At 37.4% G+C, this 11354-nt stretch overlaps 1 protein-coding gene across 1 annotated transcript; it reads right to left on the reverse strand.

The window, feature by feature from the left end:
* Window positions 1-6661: 6661 nt before the first annotated feature.
* Window positions 6662-10618, reverse strand: LOC145689591 (uncharacterized). The gene is made up of 2 exons (XM_081763769.1): window positions 9553-10618; window positions 6662-6849 (listed from the first exon to the last, which is right to left on the reverse strand). The coding sequence occupies exons 1-2, from the start codon at window positions 10616-10618 to the stop codon at window positions 6662-6664; spliced, it is 1254 nt and encodes a 417-aa protein (XP_081619895.1).
* Window positions 10619-11354: the final 736 nt, after the last annotated feature.

Here is an 11354-nt window from a genome sequence, read left to right on the forward strand (position 1 = left end):
GTATTTCAAAACTGATCAAGAAAAATCGTTGTCAGACTTAAATCTAACAAGCAGATTGTCGATGAGGAGTTGCAGAAATCGGGTAGAGGTATTATCAATTTCCACGACAGAGTGTGAACGGGGATTTCCCCTTATGAATTTACAGATGACTGATATTAGAAATAGACTAAGTGCTCAAACATAGTCTCACTTGATCATCAATGTTAATGGCCCACAGCTAGACAAGCTCAAAGTAGACGAGCTAGTTATTTCCTGGCTGAAAGATGGACATCATTACGCTGCTGATGATTTACCACGAAAAAGTTACCAACAGGAAATAAACCCGATTTCAGATTTGTTTTAAGGTAGAAAATTACGAGTTATGGAAAATGTATACTTGTATTACTAATGGCTTATTTGTGTTATTTAACTTTGTACCTAATTTTTAGTAAGTCTCTTCTTTGCTTTAGGTAAATTACTGTGAATAAATATTTATAATAATTGCAATTATGCATATTTGTAACTTAAATCTAACGTGGTGTTTTGGTGATTAAACAAATTACAATTATGAGCATACTTTATGGAGATGCTCTCACATAGGGTACCCGGGTGTCCCGACAAAACGTACCAGCGACAAAACGTACCACTTTTGACGACCTGTCATAAATAACAACCTATCATGGATTAATTAAAGCATTTCTGATATTTATTCCATGACAAAACGTACCACTTATATAGATTACAACCTGTCATGGACTAATTAAAACATTTCGGATATTTAATCCGCGACAAAACGTACTACTTCATATTAAGAAACTACTTCCTCATGAGCAGGTAAAACAACGGCAGTATAAGGTTGAGGAGAACAGACAGGTAATGTATCGAGCTGTCAAAGTGCAGAAACTCATTGGTAAAAGAGGGCTCATTTACAGAGAAAATGTAGCAGCCTATAAACTGAAAGACACAGGTATAGATCATGGAAACTTTTTGGATATTATTCCTTTCTTAAGCAAATTTGATCTTCCGCTTAAAAGTAATTTAGATAATGTCACCGAGAAGAGTCACATACGAGGAAGTAAGCAGGATAGTGGTCGCATAACTTTTACTAAACACGGTGAATTAGGCCTATGTTTTGAATGCTATCAGCACACGTATCAGAGAAGATATTTCGAAAGAAGTCTCTCAAGCTTCAATATTTTCTGTTCTATTAGACACTACTCAAGATATAGTAGTTTCAGGCCAGTGCTCTGTTGTTTTACCGTATGTTGTTAAAATGGTTGTTAAACAAAGTATTGTTGTCATTGTAAAATGCATATCTACTACAGGCCAGTGTCTTTGCGGTTTACTGCTGGAAATTCTGCAGAAGTTGAACCTTGATATTAAGAAGTGTATTTAAAATTCAACCGATGGCTCAAGTAGCATGTAAGGACAATATTCGGATTTTTTCAATTTACCTATGATCAGTTACACGTGTGATTCAGTTGGTTTTGAGTTTAACGGCTCTTTTAGCAGCGAGGCTATATGAGACGGGACATACTGATTTAGGGAAATCCGAAGCACATGAGCTCCCGTCGGGAATCGAACCCAGGTCTCCCACGACAAAGGCGCATACGCTAACCGCTTAACTAGTAAGAAACTCAGTTACACGTGTGGTGTTACGCTCATATACTCAATCATGTCATATGTGATTTGACAAAAAAATTGCATTGATTCTGTGTCATTGTTCTGCTGAATGACTGTGCGATATTTATGCGTGAGTCTTATCAGCGAATGTACATTTGGAAGATCAAATGTTAACAAAGGCGTCTTACAGTTATTGCGGAAACAAGATGGTAGAAAACACTGTTTTTCAGAAAAGTTTGGTCATTTTTCGAACCCAAAAAGTGCTTTGTATATAGAGTTGACAATAACAATTAACAAAATTGCTTCTACAGAAAATATCAAACCAAAAGCTAGGTGTAAAGCGAAAGGATATATAAAAGATCTTCTCAAGTTCAAAACAATTCAGACAGCAGAAATGTTCCTTAAGATATTTCAAGTGACGACCTCTCTGTCAAACTATCTCCAAATAGAGGGTGCTGCTAGTACTATCGGATGATGCAGACTACTCTGTTCGAACTGAAAGAGTAGAGAGATGATTTTGAATCCGTTAAGAATGCAACATTAAGCTTTGCAGAATGAGCCAATAACAAATTTGAAGACTTAGAACGTGATTTCTTTTTTTTTCTATTGACCTATCGACAATTCGCCTTCAGAGATGGACAAAGATTTTTCCTGTGAATATGAAGATGAAGCTGCTTCTATCCAATGACCAGGTACTGCATCGAAGCATTCAACACAATATTGGACATGGTAGTTTTGAGTGTTTCTTCAAGATTCATGAAGCAATGTACTTTATGGATTATTTGGACCCTAGCCACTTCAACCAAGTAACAGAACTTCCAGACATGCCTTTCGATAAACTTGCATATTTTCTGAAACTTCAGTTAAGAAGTTTCCAAGGATACTATAAATGTATTCTCTTGGACTTTTGAAGGACGTGGACATCCTTGAAAGTCAGTCTTGATGACGAGCACAACCGAGGAAAAATGACTGTGCAGATGGTGCAAGTGATTCAGAATTAGGAGAAAATACATTTGTTTACAAATGCAAAACGTGTTGCAAAATTGTCTAATGTACTGCTTTTTAATTTTGCAGAATTGTAATTTGTGCAGTAATACTTATCCAGGTTTCCGGCATACAAATTTTTATTGACTTTGCCCGTAACTCAGGTAACATGTGAAAGAAATTTTTCAAATTGAAATAAACTGAAATACATTAAAAATAGGCTAACGAGTACCATGTCTCAGGAACATTTGAAAACATTTGGTTGATGTGTATTGAAAAAGATTTATTTAAAAAAATATTTCGAATGCAAAAGTGATAGATACAGTAGCATCAAAAACTAGTACACTAAAACATCTGCTAATTTTGTAATATAGTACACGTTCTCCCTGAACTTCATATAATATTTTGAACAATTCAGAATAGTATACTGATGAAAGAATATCAGATTTTAATTGTCAATTGTTAATACTATTGACTTACTGTAGAAAGAAAAATGCAATTGATTTGTGACATTGAGATGCTGGTGGCCCTTGTGGGAGAAAGCGCCCGCGCCCCTCTAATAATGCCTATCCGTCTCTGGTCCAAAGCCTGGATAAAGTGTGATGGAAATCAGCAAATATTCAAATATTGCATATGCAAGATTCTTGCTGGTCTTGGTGTTGCGAGAATCTTGCAGGCATGGTCTTTGTCTTAGCCTTAGTCTTAGTCTTGGTCTTGCATCGGTACTTTTCTCAGCACCAATCTGTTCAACTTTTAACCTTGTTTTGGCCGATATATATATATATACTTATATACCGTCCTATCAAGTGGTACGTTTTGTCGCCTGACATTATTTGATGGCTGAGTGGAAAACTCTTCGCAAGTAGCCCTCCAGGCAAGTAGTACGTTTTGTTTCTTGTCATTATTTAAGGGTTTTTAGAAAACCCTTCACAAGCAGCCCTCAGGGTAAGTGGTATGTTTTGTCGGTGGTACGTTTTGTCGCGTATTCGGGTACCCGAGCACCTTTATACACTATGAAAAACTGATTTTTCAAGTTCTTTGTGAGAAAAATACTGTAAACTGAGAAACCATAACCTTTTCCATATTGTGCAGGGGTACTTTCCTGCGAATAGAAGTTTCTTTTTGAATGCGTTCAGAAATTAACACTTGCAAGAATACTCTCTTAGTACAAGTATATTTTAGGCACACACTAATTTTCCCCCACCTCGGACTGTTTGAATTTCCTCACTGACAAACACTTTACAATATTATATCATAAAGGTAAGATCCACCGTTATTATAACAGAGTGTTGCTTGATCGATAGACTAGAAATTCAAACTCCGATTAGTGACAATTTCACAGTCTTGTTTTATTACAAGTGTAAACTCTTTAGTCAGTACAGAAGAGGCCGTGAATCGTATTCAGAGTTGATGACGATGGATTTTGGTGAGTCACAGTAAGTCACAGTGGATGAGATTGGTGGGTGGGTCAGAGTGGGTCACGGTGGGTGGTGGGTCAGTGGGTCGTAGGTCAAGTTTTCAGAGTAGTAAAACATTTGTCACATATGAATGGTTTGTTCCTGTGAAATATGTCTCATTCTTTCTTTAACAAGCTTTCCAACCATTTAAATCGCTGAAGAATAAGTAAATAAACGTTTTGAGAATGGAAATTATGATGCAAGTTGTATATATGCAAGAAAGATCGACAGGTGGCAGCACAGATACATCTTAACGAATTCCATAATATATCCAACCAGCAGAAAGAAATTAAATGTTGTAGAGATCACGTATATGTATATATTTTATTAATTACATATGTTTCTGGTTTCTTCATAGTTGTTGATTTATTGTGGTTAGAAATGTTTAATACAGAATCTCTCACAATATTATTGCATATGTTTGAGGGACTTGAGAGCGTATAAAAAAATAGGTGTAGTATATAAATATACATATATATCGGTACATACCTTTAGTTACCTGGTAATTTTTGTAGGGGATATGGTTGTAGTTTGGCGACTCCCATAACCCGTAAGAGATACAGAGAACAACAAATTGAACTTAAGGGCACATGTTAACATGTTGGCTAGTGTTCGCGCTCCTTCCATCTCAATTGGCCAACACTTTTGAACCAGTGTTGAATTCAGACATTTTCACCCGGGGGGAATTTGAACTCCTCGGGGGGGAAGGGTTGTTTTTCTGTATTTTTGCAAGAAAGCAGCATATTTTACAATTCCATTCACATGCATATCTTACCTAATATTGAGACTAATTGCTGATAAATATTCAATGTGAGATTATAATTAAAAAAAAAAAAACAATCGTTTAATTTTATCTAAAACATTAAATAAAAACTGGCAAAAATATTTTAGATTAAACTTTAACTGGTATTTACAGTAGCTATTTTTGTTATTATTTCCTATGTTCAGTAGTTACCGTTTGTTATTAATGTAGAAGTTTTCAAAAAGATTTAAATTAACGCAAATATTTTTTTGTCCTAAAACAAACATATCTTAACAAAAAGTTATCATTCTTTCTCACACTTCTGATTCTAAATCAAGCATATTAGCCTTGGTATCTTCATTGCATACACATCAATAGTTTACTTTACGAAATCTTCAGTAGGACTGTCTTCAGTAGGATTTTCCACGACTTTGTGCCGTGTCGTAGAAAATCAGCGCTTGGGGCGAGAGTATACGACGGTAATCCCGTACGTGTGAGTGAGGTCGACAGACCAGCCGCGAAAGGTGAGAAAATTTTAAAAAGTAAACCATGCTTTTCCTTGATTTTGAGCACTTTTTATTACTTTTTTCCTTTCATTTTATATAGGGTAACTTCGGCAAATAACGCCAGTCGGGCAATAACGCCATTTAAAGCTTTCCACAGTGCCAGCATGAACACGTGATTCGTAAGGTGACCGATTATGAGTGTGTGATAAACAGTGATGCCTGTTGTCTTTGTAGACACAAAGACTAGTGGTCAGCCAGGCGTCAGTAAAAAGAAACCAGTTAACAAATGTTGGCGTGACAGCCGCGGAGCAGAGGAAAGAGCTCGCAAATTTTTAGTGTGTCAAACGAGATAGGCAAATTGTTTGGGTAAAAGTAAGATTTTTACTATTACAAAAGGTATGCGTTGATAGGGCCATACTTGCATAATATTACTATATAGATAAAATATGCAGGACTGCTATTCTTGGTATAGAAATAATGGCTAAATCAAAGTCTATTGTTTCTGGAAATAACGCCACTATCGCGTCGGGAAATAACCCCACTCCATAGAATCGCTAATCGAAACTAATACTAGTGTTAAAAGTTTGTTTTTCTTTGTCGTAGTGGTAGAGCCGGAAAAGTCTAGATTTATGCTTTCATGGCAAGACACTCTAATATCGTTTGCAGAAATGCGGAGAATTTGAGCTATGGCAAACTCACGCGTTTCAACAGAACTATGTGAACGAATTGTATACGCTATTGGGAATACACTTGATGCTATGAACCTTTTGTGACAATCCTGAACTTATTTACAATGCAGATTAAATGTAGGACTATAACTAACGTACAACAGTAGCCTTAAAATTTTGGCACAGGAAGGGAGCAAGCGAGTACTTAATGCTACACATGGCGAAAAAGGTGAAACTATGAGTGTTATTGCGTGCACTAACGTATCAGGTTTAAATTAAATCCCTCCGATTGTGTTATACAAGGGAAAGTATGAAAAAAATATTTTGGTGATGATCTTCCTCTAGGTAACACTTATGCAATGACATCTAAAGGCTATGTTACATAGGAAGAATTCCATACATTTCTGGAACATTTCAACAGACATCGAATCCCTGGCCGAGCACTGCTTATTGTAGATTGCTTATTCAGTCATCTTGATATTACCATTTTAAATGCTGCTGAGACCATATATATTAAACTGCTGTGCTTGCCTGTACATTGCACTCATGAACTTCAACCGCTTGACAAAAGCTTCTTCAAATCGTTAAATTCTACTGCTCTGAAGCATTTGACAGTTATCGACGAACGCATGCCGGCAGAACACTTGGGAAGCTACAGTTTTCAAAACTGTTTTCACAGGCATGGTTCCGTTCAGCAACACCTCAGAACACAATTTCAGGCTTCAGCGCTACAGGGCATCCTTTTAACAAAAATGCTATACCCGATGTCGCTTTTTCCCCAAATGATGTCTCAGAGCAACAGCAACCTCCACAAACACCTCCAAGCACATGACCAGCCTCCATCTCTCCTTCAACACCACCTAGTGCCCACTCCATCCACGAACTTCTGCCTACAGCTAAAAGAACTAGGAGCAAATCTCATCCCAGGGGGATTTCTCTTACTACCAGAGGAGTATTGGTAACACTAGACCTATTCGCAAAAGCTAGACCTTTCACTTCTTCCGGCACGAAGAAACAAGCATCCTCTAGAAAGACGAAGGATGGAGATATGCTCCGTGGGGACTGTGGAGGATTTTACTATGATCTCAGGGGATCTTAAAACGTGGTTTGAATGTATTGAATGCAAGATTAGTTTTCACGAATTATGCGATTCTGACAGCATTGTTAAATGTGGCTTCTGAACATTTTGTGACGCGGGTTGTGCATTGTTGTCTCGCTCCGACGAGTAGTTCTCCATATGACTGCAGCTGTTATGTAAAGAGGTTCACAATCATCACAAGAGTTACCGGTTAACGACATGTACGATGACTATGAGTTTTCTGTACCAGCAAAGCAGGTAACATATTGCCAAGAACATTGTTTAGTTGTGTTCAAAATGCATTTCGTTACGATTCCAACACCTTTCCGTAGTTGTAAAGCAAGTGGCGTTATTTGCCGATACGTCTGGTAATAACGCCATCTCATACTCACTCCGATTCTCAGTGCATTGTGGTCGACATTGTGAGTGTAGGATCTTTGTTTTCTCATTATATAATAGCGGAGGGTTCACTCCATCGTCCATGTAATTTGCACAGTTCTAGATATAAAAACACTTGAATACCAGAACAATATGTTGAATTGGTGGCGTTATTTGCCGAAGTTACCCTATGTGCACATGCTCACATGTGCATATGTGTTTCATTCCTCTCTTTTTTCTTTCCTTCTTTTCTTTTTCCCACCCGAATTTTGCGCCCCTTACTTCGGCGCCTGGGGCCGTTGCCCCTCCCCCATTGCACTGCACTGAGCAGGATCTTCGTCACCTTCAATAGCAATCTTTCACTTATTTACTACTATTATATTGATAAATTCTACATAAATCTCTAACCCAGGAAGGATAACTGTTCCTCCCTGATCCCTCTGAATCTCACCCTTTAACTCACTTATTTTTAGTTAAAGAAAGGTGTGTTTACTTTAACAATCGTAAAACACATTTACGTCTGTTACTTCCGATGCGAGAAATGGAATTTAGGCGCTCTATTTCAAATAATGCAAGAACTGTACATTTTCAAGAACTGAATGAAGTCTGCTGACATCAGAGATCATATGGAATGATCAAAGCCTTATCTTTCCTTTCCAATCTCAATCTGTGCTAGTGCTACCTACAGTACTAATATAAAATATAGGGCGAGAGTATAGTACCTACTAAAATACAAACCTTTCTTCAACAGTTGACAATTTCATGTTCTGCCAAACTCGGTCATAGCGTTAAGAAATACAGGTTTTTTGATTATTTTGGTATTCTATCTTAGATGTTAATTGTTTAATATTTATATAGAATGGGTCTGCGTCATTTATATGTATATTGAGAGATCGGATTTCGTTTGCACGTGCACGGAAAGAAAAGCAAATAATTGGGTGAAGTAATTTCTACATTTTGTGACTGAAATTTTGGAAGTTTCTCCGGGGAGAATGAATTTTCTTCGGGGGGTAGATTCCCCCCGGACTACCCCCTGAATTCCTCCCTGTTTTGAGCATGTATTTACAAGGTGTTCGTTTTCTTATGTTACAGATCGACCTATATGGTTGGACGTTCTGTAGATTAAATTTGAAAAAAAAAAAAAAAAAGCGTAACGTTCATCTTCTTCTCAACATATATTTTCATGTGCTATCGCATAGTAATGCCAAACATGGGGGTTTCTGGCAAGTTAAAATTGGGGGTCGGGGACAACTAGAATGCTACTAGACCCCAACTGAATTTACGTCAAAATTATGAGTAAATGGTAATTTACTTAAATTACGAGCTAACTGGATTCTCATACTACCTTTACCAATACAATCGATATGTTAATCATGACGTATTTCCGATAGTATTTGTTGTTCATTTGTTTCCGATTGGTTCCAAAATCATGAGTTTCATATGGAACTTACAATCATTATATTTTACATTGACTTATAAATCTTATAAGGGAAGAGAGAATCACATTTTTTATTAAAATTCCTGAAAGAGGGAACTTTGAAGTCCGAATAGCTCAAAGGTAAGTAAGAGAGGGAAACTTATTTGCATCAAATATTAAGTGAAACATCCATCAGTCTTTCCAGTGGTACGTTAAGAAGGCAAGGTATATGTATATATTTTTTCATGAAAGCAGGAAAGAGGAAAAAAATAAGAATCCAACCCTGCTCAGAAGGTACATTGGCACGTGTGGAATCAGCTTGTTTGCTGTGCGATGTTTTGCCTTCAGGCAAACTATTGTGTATTTCAGATGTAAAGCATCACGGGCAGTAGCCAATGCTGCACGATATTTCGCGCGGTGTTGCCGGATTGCGGACTCCCCTTTCCCTTCTCGCTCTTCCTCAAGCTGAGATTATGACACATAAATTTGCAACATTATTCACAATGTAACAATATTATTCCAGCAATATCTGGAATTTTAACTGTGCATCCTAAAAGTATATATAGCAACTAAATTACTTACCTGTTATCTACTCCAGTGGAACTGCTAAAGGCTCGTCTTCCCCACTACTTTCACTATCGTCTATGTCAGTTAATATTTCGTCATTGTCTGAATCTGAGTCTTGTAAATTTACTATTATGGGTTCCAAAATTTCGTCACGTCCTATTTCTTTCATGAAGTCATCTTCTTGTAATTTGTCCGTGTGTTGTACACAAGATTGCCAGTCGTTTTGCGTTACGCTATCAATTTCTTCGTTTATCAGTCTTTCAACGTCTGTCAACTTGAATGTCTTATTTCTTGTTGCAACTCCTCTCTTTACTTGAGCCCATATAAGCTCGATTGGGTTGTAGTGACAATGATAGGGTGGTAACCTTACTATTTCGTGTCCGTTTTCGTTTGCCAGTTGGTCTAGTTCGTACATTTTAGATTGGTTTTTGAACGGCATTACGCGCTGCAATAGCTCAACCTTAGTTTCTGTTGCCGAAAATTCAACACCTTTTTGGTGTAGCCATTCAACAATGGCATCTTTTCTAGTTGATGAATTTGGAATTTTATTTGTGACGACTGAATGATATGGGGCATTATCCATTATTATAATGCTACCCTCCTCTAAATAATTTAGAAATCGGTTCAAAAACCAATCCTTAAATGTAGCACTTGTCATTTCTTCGTGATAGTCGGAAGTTGATTTAGACCGAAATATCCACTTACTTTCAGGTATAAATCCAGTTTTTGCAGATCCCACATGACAGACAATAAGTCTGCTTCCTTTTCCCGGAGGCACCTTTAATCCACCGTTTTTTGTGGAATCTTGCCAAACTGACTTATGCGAATGATTTTGATTTACCCAAGTCTCGTCCAAGTAAAATATTGGTCTTGTGTCGCCAGAAGTCCGAATTTCATGCATCTTCCGAAGAAATTTTAGTCTTGCCGCCACAATATCATTCCTCTCCATTAAAAACTTACGTCCATCGGTTGTTTTCTTATACCTGAAACCTAAAGCCCGGAGTATTCTGTAAGTGGATGACTTGGAACCTGTAAAGGAAATCTTACTTTTCAAAGCATTTGTGATTTTTTGCAAAGTCGGAAATTCGCCTTGGTCATAAAAGTCAAAAACAGTCCTGCGTACTACGTCCTTGTCAAAGTCATTAAGGTTTGTGAGCCTTTTGGGAGGTCCTTTGTGTTTTCTAGGAGATAGAAAAACTGGAATATTACTGGGAGGCATCTTTCTTGCCTCCACGCAGATTCGTGACACTGTGGCTCGATTTATCCCGCAAGCTTGTGCTGTTAGGCTTTGACACTTTTTAAAGTTAAGTTTCTTTCTTTCTTCTTCTGATGAGTATTTCTTTAAAAAATTGTAAATACAAAAAATAATTCTCTGAGCTTGACTTCGAAGCACTTCTTTTTTAGAAAATCCCGCACTTGCACTCGGTTTACTAAAAGACATTGTATATTTTAGTTTTCGGAGAACAAACGAACTACCAGGAAAGAAAGCAACCCAGATACTGATGAATTCTGTTTATGCTAGAAGAGAAATTGCGTTCCTACACGAATAGCCCCTCTGTTCCTTATCAGTTTTCATAACAAATAACACTCTTGGGGCTTGGTCTAGGTCTTACGAAAACAATCCGTCTGAAAGCAAGTCCATATGATCGAGTTTGTTTTGGGTTACGATAATTTACGACACCATTCAGACGCTTGGTGCTTTTGAATCCCTGCTTGAGGGGAAAAGAGGGAATAAGTGGTCGCATATATGTAACGTAGTGAAACGTGAAAGAAAAAATAAACAAAACATACTGCTTTTCTTTCTGTCGAATAAGGAAGAATCTATCTGGAAGTGAACTTCAAACCAATACTACGAACTTCCCGTACTTTGTTCTCGCTCGCTTACTACTCTCAAGGGTGTAGCCACCGGGGAAAAGGGGGCCCTGTCTTTCCAAATTATTTCCAACCCCGAAATG

Source organism: Thermobia domestica, chromosome 7, assembly GCF_964235325.1.
Source record: "Thermobia domestica chromosome 7, izTheDome1.hap1.1, whole genome shotgun sequence".
In the NCBI taxonomy this organism is placed as follows: domain Eukaryota; kingdom Metazoa; phylum Arthropoda; class Insecta; order Zygentoma; family Lepismatidae; genus Thermobia; species Thermobia domestica.